General features: G+C 41.4%; 1 protein-coding gene across 3 annotated transcripts in view; it reads left to right on the top strand.

Annotated features, from left to right (window-relative positions):
• LOC139760043 (uncharacterized) overlaps window positions 1-19,121 on the top strand; it is a 300,444-nt gene that overhangs the window by 206,701 nt on the left and 74,622 nt on the right. For all 3 annotated transcript variants that reach the window (XM_071682807.1, XM_071682799.1, XM_071682788.1), the window contains one exon: window positions 18,628-18,740. In XM_071682807.1, coding sequence (XP_071538908.1) covers window positions 18,628-18,740 — 113 coding nt within the window. The remainder of the gene's footprint in view (window positions 1-18,627; window positions 18,741-19,121) is intronic.

The following is a 19,121-nucleotide window of genomic DNA, read 5'->3' as shown; positions in this document are numbered from 1 at the left end:
CGTTGAATTGAGGGTTTACTGTATCTTGGGGATGGGACCCAAGTCGAAACACAAAATCTATTTATGTTTCATATACATCTTATACACATAGCCTGTAGGTAATTTACACAATATTTTTAATAATTTTGCACATGAAACAAAGTTTATGTAACAATGAACCATCTTAAAGCTAAGGTGTTACAACCACAGCTGCCCATGTTGACAATCTGTGGTTGTTTGGTATCAACTTCATTCCTGACTCAGAATTTATATGCTACTGATAAGCAATCAGTTTCTTACACTTATTCACACATAGGTACTTAACAGTAAAAAATCTGAAGTACCATTAATGCAATGAAAAATATGTGTTTAGGTATGGAATTTTCCACTTGTAACATCATATCACCACTTAAGTTTCAGATTTTGGAGAATTTTAGATCTTAGATTTTTGGATTAGGGATGTTCAACCTGTATCATTATTTGCTTTGTATTTATTGGGTAGCTGCCAGCTAGGTGCAGCATTTTGAGATGTATTCCATGATTATTTCCAGTACAGAAGCATTTCATTCCATTCCAATTTTCAAAGAGTAAGTTCTTTGGGCAAAAAATCACCTACAATTATTATTGGTATTTTTCAAAGTTTAATAGATTTCCTTGAAAACCTCAGTATAACGACTATATTTCATACTAGATATGAATTGGGTGAAATATTTTTTAGGGGTCATTACAGCATGTAATTAAAAGATTGTGTTAATATTTGCCTCACAATTATTGGGTACATGTCAACTTTAGGAAGCATCATGAGATATTTTCCAATATAATTTCAAGTATAGAAGAGTTTCATTATGTTATAATCTTAAAAGAAAAAGCTTTTTTGGTCGAAAAAATTGCTCTGAACTATTACCTGCAGTTTTTGGTATGGAAATAGATTTTCTAGAAAACTTCAGTACAAGGACTATTTCTCATGCTGAATATGAATTTGAGGTTAAAATATTGCTAAGGAGTCATTACAGCCTGTAATTAAACAATTATATTTTAAAATGATTGTCTTATTATTTGCTTTGCATTTACTGGTTATGTGTCAGTGTAGGAAAGCATTATGAAATATTTTCTGTGATTATTTCAAGTATAGAAGCATTTCATTTTGTTATATCACAGTTTTAAATGAAAAAAGTTTTTTTTGTCAAAAAAATATTCTGAAATGTTACCTTCAATTTTTGGTATTTTGTGTTGCTTAAAAACCTCAGTATAAGGACTATTGTTTATACTCAGTATGAGTCCAGGGTGGAAATATGGAGTTGAAATTATTTGGGGGGGTCATTAATACCTGTAATTATGTGATTGCATTTTACAAAAATTTTATCATTATTTGCTTTGTATTTATTGGGTAGCTTTCAGCTAGGTGAGGCATTATAAGATATTTTCCTTGATTCTTTCCAGTACAGAATTTTCTTTTTTGTGCAGGAAATCGCCTACAATATCTGGTATTTTTTTAGAGTTTAATATATTCCCTTGAAAACCTCAGTATAACAACTATATTTCATGATAAATATGAATAAGGTTGAAATATTGTTTAGGGTTATTATGGCCTGTAATTAACTAATTACCTCATAAAAAGATTGTTATTATATTATTATTTTGCTTTGTCGCTGTCTCCCGAGTTTGCAAGGTAGCGCAAGGAAACAGACGAAAGAAATGGCCCAACCCACCCCCATACACATGTATATACATACACGTCCACACACGCAAATATACATACCTATACATCTCAATGTACACATATATATACACACACAGACATATACATATATACACATGTACATAGTTCATACTGTCTGCCTTTATTTATTCCCATCGCCACCTTGCCACACATGGAATAACATCCCCCTCCCCCCTCATGTGTGCGAGGTAGCGCTAGGAAAAGACAACAGAGGCCCCATTCGTTCACACACAGTCTTTAGCTGTCATGTAATAATGCCCGAAACCACAGCTCCCTTTCCACATCCAGGCCCCACACAACTTTCCATGGTTTACCCCAGACGCTTCATATGCCCTGATTCAATCCATTGACAGCACATCGACCCAGGTATACCACATCGATCCAATTCACACTACTCCTTGCCTGCCTTTCACCCTCCTGTATGTTCAGGCCCCGATCACTCAAAATCTTGTTCACTCCATCTTTCCACCTCCAATTTGGTCTCCCACTTCTCCTCATTCCCTCCACCTCCGACACATATATCCTCTTGGTCAATCTTTCCTCACTCATTCTCTCCATGTGCCCAAACCATTTCAAAACACCCTCTTCTGCTCTCTCAACCACGTTCTTTTTATTTCCACACATCTCTCTTACCCTTACATTACTTACTCGATCAAACCACCTCACACCACATATTGTCCTCAAACATCTCATTTCCAGCACATCCACCCTCCTGCGCAAAACTCTATCCACAGCCCACGCCTCGCAACCATACAACATTGTTGGAACCACTATTCCTTCAAACATACCCATTTTTGCTTTCCGAGATAATGTTCTCGACTTCCACACATTCTTCAACGCTCCCAGGATTTTCGCCCCCTCCCCCACCCTATGATTCACTTCTGCTTCCATGGTTCTATCCACTGCCAGATCCACTCCCAGATATCTAAAACACTTTACTTCCTCCATTTTTTCTCCATTCGAACTTACCTCCCAACTGACTTGACCCTCAACCCTACTGTACCTAATAACCTTGTTCTTATTCACATTTACTCTTACATTCTTCTTTCAAACTCTTTACCAAACTCAGTCACCAGCTTCGCAGTTTCTCACATGAATCAGACACCAGCGCTGTATCATCAGCGAACAACAACTGACTCACTTCCCAAGCTCTCTCATCCACAGCAGACTGCATACTTGCCCTTCTTTCCAAAACTCTTGCATTCACCTCCCTAACAACCCCATCCATAAACAAATTAAACAACCATGGAGACATCACACACCCCTGCCGCAAACCTACATTCACTGAAAACCAATCACTTTCCTCTCTTCCTACACGTACACATGCTGAATGAGTGTGTTAGTGGTTTTGATGCACAAGACCAGGTTATAGTGATGGGTGATTTGAATGCAAAGGTGAGTAATGTGGCAGTTGAGGGAATAATTGGTATACATGGGGTGTTCAGTGTTGTAAATGGAAATGGTGAAGAGATTGTAGATTTATGTGCTGAAAAAGGACTGGTGATTGGGAATACCTGGTTTAAAAAGGAAGATATACATAAGTATACATATGTAAGTAGGAGAGATGGCCAGAGAGCGTTATTGGATTACGTGTTAATTGACAGGCGCACAAAAGAGAGACTTTTGGATGTTAATGTGCTGAGAGGTGCAACTGGAGGGATGTCTCATCATTATCTTGCGGAGGTGAAGGTGAAGATTTGTATGGGTTTTCAGAAAAAAAGAGAGAATGTCGGGGTGAAGAGGGTGGTGAGAGTAAGTGAGCTTGAGAAGGAGACTTGTGTGAGGAAGTACCAGGAGAGACTGAGTACAGAATGGAAAAAGGTGAGAACAAAGGAGGTAAGGGGAGTGGGGGAGGAATTGGATGTATTTAGAGAAGCAGTGATGGCTTTTGCAAAAGATGCTTGTGGCGTGAGAAGCATGGGAGTTGGGCAGAGTAGAAAGGATAGTGAGTGGTGGGATGAAGAAGTAAGATTATTATTGCAAGAGAAGAGAGAGGCATTTGGATGATTTTTGCAGGGAAAATATGCAAATGAGTGGGAGATGTATAAAAGAAAGAGGCAGGAGGTCAAGAGAAAGGTGCAAGAGGTGAAAAAGAGGGCAAATGAGAGTTGGGGTGAGAGAGTATCATTAAATTATCATTAAATTTTAGGGAGAATAAAAAGATGTTCTGGAAGGAGGTAAATAAAGTGCGTAAGACAAGGGAGCAAATGGGAACTTCAGTGAAGGGCGCTAATGGGGAGGTGATAACAAGTAGTGGTGATGTGAGAAGGAGATGGAGTGAGTATTTTGAAGGTTTGTTGAATGTGTTTGATGATAGAGTGGCAGATATAGGGTGTTTTGGTCAAGGTGGTGTGCAAAGTGAGAGGGTTAGGGAAAATGATTTGGTAAACAGAGAAGAGGTAGTAAGAGCTTTGCGGAAGATGAAAGCCAGCAAGGCAGTAGGTTTGGATGGTATTGCAGTGGAATTTATTAAAAAAGGGGGTGACTGTATTGTTGACTGGTTGGTAAGGTTATTTAATGTATGTATGATTCATGGTGAGGTGCCTGAGGATTGGCGGAATGCTTGCATAGTGCCATTGTACAAAGGCAAAGGGGATAAGAGTGAGTGCTCAAATTACAGAGGTATAAGTTTGTTGATTATTCCTGGTAAATTATATGGGAGGGTATTGATTGAGAGGGTGAAGGCATGCACAGAGCATCAGATTGGGGAAGAGCAGTGTGATTTCATAAGTGGTAGAGGATGTGTGGATCAGGTGTTAGCTTTGAAGAATGTATGTGAGAAACACTTAGAAAAGCAAATGAATTTGTATGTTGCATTTATGGATCTGGAGAAGGCATATGATAGAGTTGATAGAGATGCTCTGTGGAAGGTACTAAGAATATATGGTGTGGGAGGCAAGTTGTTACAGTCAGTGAAAAGTTTTTTTATCTTCTGAAACCACAGTGCTCTTCCCCAATCTGATGCTCTGTACATGCCTTCACCCTCTCAATCAATACCCTCCCATATAATTTACCAGGAATACTCAACAAACTTATACCTCTGTAATTTGAGCACTCACTCTTATCCCCTTTGCCTTTGTACAATGGCACTATGCAAGCATTCCGCCAATCCTCAGGCACCTCATCATGAATCATACATACATTAAATAACCTTACCAACCAGTCAACAATACAGTCACCCCCTTTTTTAATAAATTCCACTGCAATACCATCCAAACCCGCTGCCTTGCCGGCTTTCATCTTCCGTAAAGCTTTTACTACCTCTTCTCTATTTACCAAATCATTTTCCCTAACCCTCTCACTTTGCATGCCACCTCGACCAAAACATCCTATATCTGCCACTCTATCATCAAACACATTCAACAAACCTTCAAAGTACTCACTCCATCTCCTTCTCACATCACCACTACTTTTTATCACCTCTCCATTCACTGAAGTTCCCATTTGCTCCCTTATCTTACGCACTTTATCTACCTCCTTCCAAAACATCTTTTTATTCTCCCTGAAATTTAATGATACTCTCTCACCCCAACTCTCATTTGCACTCTTTTTCACCTCTTACACCTTTCTCTTGACCTCTTGCCTCTTTCTTTTATACCTCTTCCACTCATTTGCATTTTTTCCCTGCAAAAATTGTCCAAATACCTCTCTCTTCTCTTTCACTAATAATCTTACTTCTTCATCCCACCACTCACTACCTTTTCTAATCAACCCACCTCCCACGCTTCTCATGCCACCAGCATCTTTTGCGCAAGCCATCACTGCTTCCCTAAATACATCCCATTCCTCCCCCACTCGCCTTACCTCCTTTGTTCTCACCTTTTTCCATTCTGTACTCAGTCTCTCCTGGTACTTCCTCGCACAAGTCTCCTTCCCAAGCTCACTTACTCTCACCACTCTCTTCATCCCAACATTCTCTCTTCTTTTCTGAAAACCCCCACAAATCTTCACCTTTGTACGGTGGCACTATACACACATTCCACCAATCCTCAGGCACTTCATCATGGTCCATACATACATTGAATATCCTTACCAACCAATCAACAACAGAGTCACCCCCTTTTATTAATAAATTCCACTGCAATACCATCCAAATCCCCCATCTTGCTGGATTTCATCTTCCACAAAGCTTTCACTACCTCCTCTCTCTTTACCAAACTATTCTCCCTGACACTCTCATTTCACACACCACCCCAACCAAAACACCCTATATCTGCCACTCTGTCATCAAACACATTCAACAAACCTTCAAAATACTCCATCTCCTCACTTGATCACTACTTTTATTACTTCCCCATTTGCCCCCTTCACCAATGTTCCCATTTGTTTTGTTATCTTTTGTACGTTATTTACCTCCTTCAAAAGCATCTTTTTATCCTCCCTAAAGTTTAATGATACTCTCTCATCCCAACTCTCGTTTACCCTCTTTTTCTACCCTTGCACCATTCTCTTAACCTACTACCACTTTCCTTTATACATCTTGCACTACTTCCTTACAAGTATCATCCAAACGCCTCTATTCACTCTTTCATTAACAACTTTACTTCTTCATCCCACCACTTGCTACCCTTTCTAATCTGCCCACCTCCCATCTTTCTCATGCCACATGTATCTTTTGCATAAGCCATCACTGCTTCCCTAAATACATCCCATTCCTCACCCACTCCCCTCTTATCCTTTGCTCTCACCTTTTGCCATTCTACCCTCAATCTCTTCTGATGCTTTCTCACACAAGTCTCCTTTCCAAGCTCACTTACTCTTGCCAGTGTCTTCTCCCCAACATTCTTTCTTCTTTTTTGAAAACCTCTACAAATCTTCATCTTTGCCTCCACAAGATAGTGATCAGACATCCCTCCAGCTGCCCCTCTCAGCACATTAACATCCAAAAGTCTCTCTTTTACACACCTATCATTAACATACAATCCAATAATGCCCTTTGACCATCTCTCCGACTCGCATATGTATACTTATATATATATATATATATCTCTCTTTTTGAACCAGGTATTCCCAATCACCAATCTTTTTTTGGCTCACTTCACTTCCTCAAAATAATCTTTCCATCTTCCTTTCACTTCCTCCTATTGATTCAGCACCTCCCCTTCCTTATTTCTCATATTAACATTTCCACTCTTACATCCACCTCTTTCCTTTTTCACCTCCTTCCAGTACAGTTTCTTATTATCCCAAATTTTTTCATTAAGCTTCCTTCCAAAATTTTCATCTACTCTTTCTTTGCTTTCCTCTATCAGCTTCTTAACATTCCACTTACATATTTCGTATTCTTCCCTCCTCATTTGCTGAACTTCCACCGGTACATTCCTATCGTGCAATCTACCATGTGCCTTTTTCTTCTCTTTCAAAGCTTTTCTAATCTCTTCTGTCCACCATGCATTGCCCTTTTTATTCCTGTCTCTCACTATTTTATATCCAACAACTAATTCTACACCCTTTACTAGTATTTCTCTAAACATTTTGAACACCTCATTCACACAGACTGCGTCCCTACATTCACTGCATTTTCATCTAAGCTTTCAGTTACCTTGCTTTCATATTCCTCCCTGCATTTTTTCTGATTCATCTCATTGCTTGCCAACACATTTACCTCATCATTCTTCCTAACATAATACCTCCACTTCTCCCTGATCCTCATTCCCAAAAGACTTCAAAATGATCAGTCTCTCCAAAGAATCCCCACACAACTCTAGCATCTAGCAAGGCCTTTCTGAATCTTTCATCCACTGCCACATAGTCAATCAAAGCTCTTTGCTCTTCTCTTCCATCATTCCTCATCCATGTATATCTGTGGATGATCTTATGCTGAAAAAGTGTTTGCAAGGAATGAGCCCCTCTCAGAACAAATATCCATGAGATAACTTCCTTTCTCATTTAAAATGACTCAAGGCACTCCTCATTCACCACCTATCTCACCAGTTTTATCACATCCCACTTTCACATTCATTTTATTTATTCATTTATTTATAATACTTAGTTGTTGTCTCCCGCATTAACGAGGTAGCGTAAAGAAACAGATGAAAGAATGGCCCAACTCACCCACATACACATGTATATACATAGATGCCCACACACGCACATATACATACTTATACACTTCAACATATACACATATTTCATTTATTTCATTATACTTTGTCGCTGTTTCCCGTGTTAGCCAGGTAGTGCAAGGAACCAGATGAAAGAATGGCCCAATCCACCAACATACAAATGTATATGCATACATGCCCACACACGAACATATACATACCTATACATTTCAACGTATACATACATATACATACACAAGACATATACATATATACACATGTTCATATTCATACTTAGTACCTTCATCCTCTCCTGTCGCTGCCCCGCCACACATGAAATGGCACCCCCTCCCCCCACGCGCGTGCAAGGTAGCACTAGGAAAAGACAACAAAGGCCACATTCGCTCACACTCAGTCTCTAGCTGTCATGTGTAATGCACCAAAACCACACCCCCCTTTCCACGTCTAGGCCCCACAACACTTTCCATGGTTTACCCCAGACGCTTTACATGCCCTGGTTCAATCCATTGACAGCACATCAACCTCGGTATAACACATCATTCCAATTCACTCTATTCCTTGCACACCTTTCACCTTCCTGCATATTCAGACCCAGATCGCTCAAAATCTTTTTCACTCCATCTTTCCACCTCCAATTTGGTCTCCTACTTCTCCTCATTCCCTCCACCTCTGACACATATATCCTCTTTGTCAATCTTTCCTCACTCATTCTCTCCGTGTGTCCAAACCATTTCAAAACACCCTCTTCTGCTCTCTCAACCACACTCTTTTTATTACCACGCATCTCTCTTCCCCTTTCATTACTTACTCCATCAAACCACCTCACACCACATATTGTCCTCAAAAATCTAATTTCCAACACATCCACCCTCCTCTGCACAACCCTATCTATATAGCCCATGCCTTACAACCATACAACATTGTTGGAACCACTATTCATTGAGACATACCAATTTTTGCACTGTGAGATAAAATGCTCCTAGAACGTTTGCCCCCTCCCCACCCTGTAACTCACTTCCACTTCCATGGTTCCATCCACTGCCAAATCCATTCCCAGATATCTAAAACACTTAACTTCCTCCAATTTTTCTCCATTCAGACTTACCTCCCAATTTACTTGTCCCTCAACCCTACTGAACCTAATAACCTTGCTCTTATTCACATTTACTCTCAGCTTTTTTCTTTCACGCACTTTACCAAACTCAGTCACCAACTTCTGCAGTTTCTCACCCGAATCAGCAACCAGGCTGTATCATCAGTGAACAACAACTGACTGACTTACCGAGACGTCTTTCCGTAACAGACTGCATACTTGCCCCTCTCTCCAAAACTCTTGCATTTACCACCCTAACAACCCCATCCATAAACAAATTTAACAGCCATGGAGACATCATGCACCCTTGCCGCAAACTGACATTTACTAGGAACTTATCACCTTCCTCTCTTCCTACTTGTACACATGCCTTACTTCCTTGGTAAAAAACTTCTCACTGCTTCTAGCAACTTACCTCCCACACCATATACTCTTAATACCTTCCACGGAGCATCTCTATCAACCCTACCATATACCTTCTCCAGATCCAGAAATGCTACATACAAATCCATCTGTTTTTCTGAGTATTTCTCACATACATTCTTCAAAGCAAACACCTGATCCACACATCCTTTACCACCTCTGGAACCACACTGCTCTTCCCCAATCTGATGCTCTGTACATGTCTTTGCCCACTCAATCAATACCCTCCCATATAATTTCCCAGGAGTACTCAACAAACTTATACCTCTGTAATTTGAACACTCCCCTTTATCCCGTTTCCTTTTGTACAGTGACACTATGCATGTATTCCGCCAATCCTCAGGCACTTCACCGTGAAGTATACGTATACTGAATATCCTTACCAACCAGTCAACAATACAGTCACCCCTTTTTTGATAAATTCCATTGCAATACCATCTAAACATGCTGCCTTGCTGGCTTTCAGCTTCTGCAAAGCTTTCACTACCTCTTCTCTGTTTACCAAACCATTCTCCCTGACCCTTTCACTTTGCACACCACCTCAACCAAAATGCCCTTTATCTGCCACTCTATCATCAAACACATTCAACAAACCTTCAGAATATTCACTACATCTCCTTACTTCATCACTACTTGTTATTATCTCCCCATTTCCCCCCCTTCACAGATGTTCCCATTTGTTCTCTTGTCTTATGCACTTTATTTACCTCCTTCCAAAACATTTTTTTATTCTCCCTAAAAAAAACCCTTGCACCATTCTCTTGATGTTCTGTCTCTTTCTTTTATACATCTCCCAGTCATTTGCACTACTTCCCTGCAAAAATTGTCCATACACCTCTCTCTTCTCTTTCACTAACAATCTTACTTCTTCATCCCATCACTCACTACCCTTTCTAATCTGCCCACCTCCCACGTTTCTCATGCCAAAGCATCTTTTGGGCAAGCCAACGCTGCTTCCCAAAATGCATCCCATTCCTCCCCCACTCCCCTTACCTCCTTTGTTCTCACCTTTTTCCATTCTGTACTCAGTCTCTCCTGGTACTTCCTCACACATGTCTCCTTCCCAAGCTCACATACTCTCACCACTCTCTTCACCCCAACATTCTCTCTTCTTTTATGAAAACCTCTACAAATCTTCACCTTCGCCTCCACAAGATAATGATCAGACATCCCTCCAGTTGCACCTCTCAGCACATTAACATCCAAAAGTCTCTCTTTTGCGCGCCTATCAATTAACACGTAATCCAATAACGCTCTCTGGCCATCTCTCCTACTTACATACGTAAAGTTATGTATATCTCTCTTTTTAAACCAGGTATTCCCAATCACCAGTTCTTTTTCAGCACATAAATCTACAAGCTCTTCACCATTTCCATTTACAACACTGAACACCCCATGTATACCAATTATTCCCTCAACTGCCACATTACTCACCTTTGCATTCAAATCACCCATCACCATAACCCGGTCTCGTGCATCAAAACCACTAACACACTCATTCAGCTGCTCCCAAAACACTTGCTTCTCATGATCTTTCTTCTCATGCCCAGGTGCATATGCACCAATAATCACCCATCTCTCTCCATCAACTTTCAGTTTTACCCATATCAATCTAGAGTTTACTTTCTTACACTCTATCACATACTCCCACCACTCCTGTTTCAGGAGTAGTGCTACTCCTTCCCTTGCTCTTGTCCTCTCACTAACCCCTGACTTTATTCCCAAGACATTCCCAAACCACTCATCCCCTTCACCCTTGAGCTTCATTTCACTCAGAACCAAAACATCCAGGTTCCTTTCCTCAAACATACTACCTATCTCTCCTTTTTTCTCATCTTGGTTATATCCATACACATTTAGACACCCCAATCTGAGCCTTTGAGGAGGATGAGCACTTCCCGCGTGACTCCTTCTTCTGTTTCCCCTTTTAGAAAGTTAAAATACAAGGAGGGGAGGGTTTCTAGCCCCCCGCTCCCGTCCCTTTTAGTCGCCTTCTACGACACATGAGGAATGCGTAGGAAGTATTCTTTCTCCCATATGTATACTTATGTATATCTCTCTTTTTAAACCAGGTATTCCCAGTCACCAGTCCTTTTTCAGCACACAAATGTACAAGCTTTTCACCATTTCCATTTACAACACTGAATTGTTATATTTTGTAAAAGCTGAATGTTATAGCAACTGATTGTCATCAGTTGTAAAGCCAGATTGTTATAGCAACTGACTGTTTTGGATTGTAAATATACAGGGGTCTGACTCCACCATAGTTCCTGTTTGACAATTTTTGTTAATGAGAATAGTTAAGATTGATAAGGTTGAAATACCTTAGGCTGGAGGCTCCATTAAATCCAGATTTATATTTATTTATTATACTTTGTCGCTGTCTCCCGCATTAGCGAGGTAGCGCAACGAAACAGATGAAAGAATGGTCCAACCCACCGATATACACATGTATATACATACACGTCCACACACGCACATATACATACCTATACATCTCAATGTATACATATATGTATACACACACAGACATATACATATATACACAAGTAGATAATTCATACTGTCTGCCCTTATTCATTCCTGTCACCACCCCGCCACGCATGAAATAACAACCCCCTCAGTAGCACTAGGTAGCACTAGGAAAAGACAACAAAGGCCACATTCGTTCACACTCAGGCTCTAGCTGTCATGTATAATGCACCGAAACTACAGCTCCCTTCCACATCCAGGCCCCACAAAATTTTCCATGGTTTACCCCAGACGCTTCACATGCCCTGGTTCAATCTATTGACAGCACGTCGACCCCGGTATGCCACATCATTCCAATTCACTCTATTCCTTGCACGCCTTTCACCCTCCTGCATGTTCAGGCCCCGATCATTCAAAGTCTTTTTCACTCCATCTTTCCACTTCCTGTTGGGTCTCCCACTTCTCCTTGTTCCCTCCACCTCTGACACATATATCCTCTTTGTCAATCTCTCCTCACTCATTTTCTCCATGTGACCAAACCATTTCAAAACACCCTCTTCTGCTCTCTCAACCACACTCTTTTTATTACCTTGCATCTCTCTTACCCTTTCATTACTTACTCGATCAAACCACCTCACACCACATATTGTCCTCAAACATCTCATTTCCAGCACATCCACCCTCCTCCTCACAACTCTATCCATAGCCCATGCCTTACAACCATATAACATTGTTGGAACCCATTTTTGCCTTCCAAGATAACATTCTCAAATTCCACACATTTTTCAACACTTTCAGAACTTTCGCCCCCTCCCCCACCCTATGATCCACTTCCGCTTTCATGGTTCCATCCGCTGCCAAATCTACTCCCAGGTATCTAAAACACTTCACTTCCTCCAGTTTTTCTCCATTCAAACTTAACTCCCAAATGACTTGTCCCTCAACCCTACTGTACCTAATAACCTTGCTCTTATTCACATTTACTCTCAACTTTCTTCTTTCACACACTTTACCAAACTCAGTCACCAGCTTCTGCAGTTTCTCACATGAATCAGCCACCAGCGCTGTATCATCAGCAAACAACAACTGACTCACTTCCCAAGCTCTCTCATCCACAACAGAATGCACACTTGCCCCTCTTTCCAAAAACTCTTGCATTATATAGAAGGCGACTAGAGGGGACGGGAGCGGAGGGCCAGAAACTCTCCCCTCCTTGTATTTTTAACTTTCTAAAATGGGAAACAGAAGAAGGAGTCACGCGGGGAGTGCTCATCCTCCTCGAAGGCTCAGACTGGGGTGTCTAAATGTGTGTGGATGTAACCAAGATGTGAAAAAAGGAGAGATAGGTAGTATGTTTCAGGAAAGGAACCTGGATGTTTTGGCTCTGAGTGAAACGAAGCTCAAGGGTAAAGGGGAAGAGTGGTTTGGGAATGTCTTAGGAGTAAAGTCAGGGGTTAGTGAGAGGACAAGAGCAAGGGAAGGAGTAGCAGTACTCCTGAAACAGGAGTTGTGGGAGTATGTGATAGAATGTAAGAAAGTAAATTCTCGATTAATATGGGTAAAACTGAAAGTTGATGGAGAGAGGTGGGTGATTATTGGTGCATATGCACCAGGGCATGAGAAGAAAGATCATGAGAGGCAAGTGTTTTGGGAGCAGCTGAATGAGTGTGTTAGTGGTTTTCATGAACGAGACCGGGTTATAGTGATGGGTGATTTGAATGCAAAGGTGAGTAATGTGGCAGTTGAGGGAATGATTGGTGTGGGTGTTCAGTGTTGTAGATGGAAATGGTGAAGAGCTTGTAGATTTATGTGCTGAAAAAGGACTGGTGATTGGGAATACCTGGTTTAAAAAGCGAGATATACATAAGTATACGTATGTAAGTAGGAGGGATGGCCAGAGAGCGTTATTGGATTACGTGTTAATTGACAGGCGCACAAAAGAGAGACTTTTGTATGTTAATGTGCTGAGAGGTGCAACTGGAGGGATGTCTGATCATTATCTTGTGGAGGCTAAGGTGAAGATTTGTATGGGTTTTCAGAAAAGAAGAGTGAATGTTGGGGTGAAGAGGGTGGTGAGAGTAAGTGAGCTTGGGAAAGAGACTTGTGTGAGGAAGTACCAGGAGAGACTGAGTACAGAATGGAAAAAGGTGAGAACAATGGAAGTAAGGGGAGTGGGGGAGGAATGGGATGTATTTAGGGAGTCAGTGATGGATTGCGCAAAAGATGCTTGTGGCATGAGAAGAGTGGGAGGTGGGTTGATTAGAAAGGGTAGTGAGTGGTGAAATGAAGAAGTAAGATTATTAGTGAAAGAGAAGAGAGAGGCATTTGGACGATTTTTGCAGGGAAAAAATGCAATTGAGTGGGAGATGTATAAAAGAGAGACAGGAGGTCAAGAGAAAGGTGCAAGAGGTGAAAAATAGGGCAAATGAGAGTTGGGGTGAGAGAGTATCATTAAATTTTAGGGAGGATAAAAAGATGTTCTGGAAGGAGGTAAATAAAATGCGTAAGACAAGGGAACAAATGGGAACTTCAGTGAAGGGCGCAAATGGGGAGGTGTTAACAAGTAGTGGTGATGTGAGAAGGAGATGGAGTGAGTATTTTGAAGGTTTGTTGAATGTGTTTGATGATAGAGTGGCAGATATAGGGTGTTTTGGTCGAGGTGGTGTGCAAAGTGAGAGGGTTAGGGAAAATGATTTGGTAAACAGAGAAGAGGTAGTAAAAGCTTTGTGGAAGATGAAAGCTGGCAAGGCAGCAGGTTTGGATGGTATTGCAGTGGAATTTATTAAAAAAGGGGGTGACTGTATTGTTGACTAGTTGGTAAGGTTATTTAATGTATGTATGACTCATGGTGAGGTGCCTGAGGATTGGCGGAATTTGTGCATAGTGCCATTGTACAAAGGCAAAGGGGATAAGAGTGAGTGCTCAAATTACAGAGGTATAAGTTTGTTGAGTATTCCTGGGAACTTATATGGGAGGGTATTGATTGAGAGGGTGAAGGCATGTACAGAGCATCAGACTGGGGAAGAGCACTGTGGTTTCAGAAGTGGTAGAGGATGTGTGGATCAGGTGTTTGCTTTGAACAATGTATGTGAGAAATACTTAGAAAAGCAAATGGATTTGTATGTAGCATTTATGGATCTGGAGAAGGCATATGATAGAGTTGATAGAGATGCTCTGTCTAAGGTATTACGAATATATGGTGTGGGAGGCAAGTTGTTAGAAGCAGTGAAAAGTTTTTATCGAGGATGTAAGGCATGTGTACGTGTAGGAAGAGAGGAAAGTGATTGGTTCTCAGTGAATGTAGGTTTACGGCAGGGGTGTGTGATGTCTCCATGGTTGTTTAATTTGTTTATGGATGGGGTTGTTTGGGAGGTGAATGCAAGAGTTTTGGAAAGAGGGGCAAGTATGAAGTCTGTTGTTGATGAGAGAGCTTGGGAAGTGAGTCAGTTGTCGTTCGCTGATGATACAGTGCTGGTGGCTGATTCATGTGAGAAACTGCAGAAGCTGGTGACTGAGTTTGGTAAAGTGTGTGAAAGAAGAAAGTTCATAGTAAATGTGAATAAGAGCAAGGTTATTAGGTACAGTAGGGTTGAGGGTGAAGTCAATTGGGAGGTAAGTTTGAATGGAGAAAAACTGAAGGAAGTAAAGTGTTTTAGATATCTGGGAGTGGATCTGGCAGCGGATGGAACCATGGAAGCAGAAGTGGATCATAGGGTGGGGGAGGGGGCAAAAATCCTGGGAGCTTTGAAGAATGTGTGGAAGTCGAGAACATTATCTCGGAAAGCAAAAATGGGTATGTTTGAAGGAATAGTGGTTCCAACAATGTTGTATGGTTGCGAGGCGTGGGCTATGGATAGAGTTGTGCGCAGGAGGATGGATGTGCTGGAAATGAGATGTTTGAGGACAATGTGTGGTGTGAGGTGGTTTGATCGAGTAAGTAACGTAAGGGTAAGAGAGATATGTGGAAATAAAAAGAGCGTGGTTGAGAGAGCAGAAGAGGGTGTTTTGAAATGGTTTGGGCACATGAAGAGAATGAGTGAGGAAAGATTGACCAAGAGGATATATGTGATGGAGGTGGAGGGAACAAGGAGAAGTGGGAGACCAAATTGGAGGTGGAAAGATGGAGTGAAAAAGATTTTGTGTGATCGGGGCCTGAACATGCAGGAGGGTGAAAGGAGGGCAAGGAATAGAGTGAATTGGATCGATGTGGTATACCGGGGTTGACCTGCTGTCAGTGGATTGAATCAGGGCATGTGAAGCGTCTGGGGTAAACCATGGAAAGCTGTGTAGGTATGTATATTTGTGTGTGTGGACGTATATATATACATGTGTATGGGGGTGGGTTGGGCCATTTCTTTCGTCTGTTTCCTTGCGCTACTTCGCAAACACGGGAGACATCGACAAAGCAAAAAAAAAAATATACATATATTAACAGTGAAGGGGGCCAGGTGAGGATATTCCCTCAAAGGCCCAGTTCTCTGTTCTTAACGCTATCTCGCTAACGCGGGAAGTGGCGAATAGTTTGAAAGAAAAAATAAATATATATTATTTATTTTATTTATTTTGCTTTGTCGCTGTCTCCCGCGTTTGCGAGGTAGCGCAAGGAAACAGACGAAAGAAATGGCCCAACTCACCCTCATACACATGTATATACACACACATGTCCACACACGCAAATATACATGCCTATACATCTCAATGTACACATATATATTACACAAACAGACGCATACATATATACCCATGCACACAATTCACACTGCCTTTATTCATTCCCATCGCCACCCAGCCACACATGGAATACCATCCCCCTCCCCCCTCATGTGTGCGAGGTAGCACTAGGAAAAGACAAGAAAGGCCTCATTCATTCACACTCAGTCCCTAGCTGTCATGCAATAATGCCCGAAACCACAGCTCCCTTTCCACATCCAGGCCCCACACAGCTTTCCATGGTTTACCCCAGACGCTTCACATGCCCTGATTCAATCCACTGACAGCCCGACAACCCCGGTATACCATATCGATCCAATTTACTCTATTCCTTGCCCTCCTTTCACCCTCCTGCATGTTCAGGCCCCGATCACTCAAAATCTTTTTCACTCCATCTTTCCACCTCCAATTTGGTCTCCCACTTCTCCTCGTTCCCTCCACCTCCAACACATATATCCTCTTGGTCAATCTTTCCTCACTCATTCTCTCCATGTGCCCAAACCATCTCAAAACACCCTCTTCTGCTCTCTCAACCACGCTCTTTTTATTTCCACACATCTCTCTTACCCTTACATTACTTACTTGATCAAACCACCTCACACCACACATTGTCCTCAAACATCTCATTTCCAGCACATCCACCCTCCTGCGCACAACTCTATCCATAGCCCACGCCTCGCAACCATACAACATTGTTGGAACCACTATTCCTTCAAACATACCCATTTTTGCTTTCCGAGATAATGTTCTCGACTTTCACACATTCTTTAAGGCTCCCAGGATTTTCGCCCCCTCCCCCACCCTATGATTCACTTCCGCTTCCATGGTTCCATCCGCTGCCAGATCCACTCCCAGATATCTAAAACACTTTACTTCTTCCAGTTTTTCTCCATTCAAACTTACCTCCCAATTGACTTGACCCTCAACCCTACTGTACCTAATAACCTTGCTCTTATTCACATTTACCCTTAACTTTCTTCTTTCACACACTTTACCAGACTCAGTCACCAGCTTCTGCAGTTTCTCACATGAATCAGCCACCAGCGCTGTATCATCAGCGAACAACAACTGACTCACTTCCCAAGCTCTCTCATCCACAACAGACTTCATTTTTGTCCCTCTTTCCAAAACTCTTGCATTCACCTCCCTAACAACCCCATCCATAAACAAATTAAACAACCATGGAGACATCACACACCCCTGCCGCAAACCTACATTCACTGAGAACCAATCACTTTCCTCTCTTCCTACACGTACACATGCCTTACATCCTCGATAAAAACTTTTCACTGCTTCTAACAACTTGCCACCCACACCATATATTCTTAATACCTTAGACAGAGCATCTCTATCAACTCTGTCATATGCCTTCTCCAGATCCATAAATGCTACATACAAATCCATTTGCTTTTCTAAGTATTTCTCACATACATTCTTCAAAGCAAACACCTGATCCACACATCCTCTACCACTTCTGAAACCACAGTGCTCTTCCCCAATCTGATGCTCTGTACATGCCTTCACCCTCTCAATCAATACCCTCCCATATAAGTTCCCAGGAATACTCAACAAACTTATACCTCTTTAATTTGAGCACTCACTCTTATCCCCTTTGCCTTTGTACAATGGCACCATGCACGCATTCCTCCATATATATATATAAATATATATTCCCTGGGATAGGGGAGAAAGAATACTTCCCACGTATTCCCTGCATGTCGTAGAAGGCGACTAAAAGTGGAGGGAGTGGGTTCCTGGAATCCTCCCCTCTCTTTTTTTCTTAATTTTCCAAAAGAAGGAACAGAGAAGAGGGCCAGGTGAGGATATTCCCTCAAAGGCCCAGCCCTCTGTTCTTAACGCTACCTCGCTAACGCAGGAAATGGCGAATAGTATGAAAGATATATATATATATATATATATATATATATATATATATATATATATATATATATATATTATACACGACAGCTAGAGACTGAGTGTGAACAAATGTGCCCCCCGCTGTCCCTTCCCAGCGCCACCTCGCACACATGCGGGGGGAGGGGGCTGCCACCCCATGCGTGGCGGGGGGGGTGATGGGAACCTGTAATAAGAATGATTTTATTTAAGATACTTTGTTTCTGACTGTTGTACAAAGACTTACACTAACTCTGTTAACTCCCCAGAAGGCTATGACTGCCCCATTTGCAGGCAAGGATTCTTCTCTGTGGCTGCTCTGAAGACCCATGTGTCTACACATTGTGTCAATGGAGAGTACAAATGTCCTACTTGCAATAAGGTAAGCTAATTTTTAGTGTTGTTCCTAGAATATTTCATATAGTATTCATTAAACCATATCATTAAATAAGTGATTTTCACTTTGAAGACTTGGAATGATTCAACATATATCTTGCTCTCTTTCATTATGTTATGCATAACAATTAGAGACTGGAAATGTTTGAAGAAGGCCTTTGTTTGTTTGTTCATGAAGCTGTCATGCTAAAGCAGGAAAGACAATCATGTATTAAAAAAGGATCCCGTTTACTGTATTGTAAGTTTAGTATTATTAATTTCCAAAAATAGAAAAGTAGGAAGGAACTGAGGGGATTTTTTCTTGAAGGCTCAGTCATCTGTTTGTAATGCTAAGGCTACAGATGATACAAACGTGGAGTTACTTCTT

The sequence above is a fragment of the Panulirus ornatus genome, chromosome 3, assembly GCF_036320965.1.
Source record: "Panulirus ornatus isolate Po-2019 chromosome 3, ASM3632096v1, whole genome shotgun sequence".
Classification (NCBI taxonomy): Eukaryota; Metazoa; Arthropoda; class Malacostraca; order Decapoda; family Palinuridae; genus Panulirus; species Panulirus ornatus.
The sequence above is the reverse complement of the archived record's forward strand: the minus strand, read 5'-3'. Positions and strand labels throughout refer to the sequence as shown.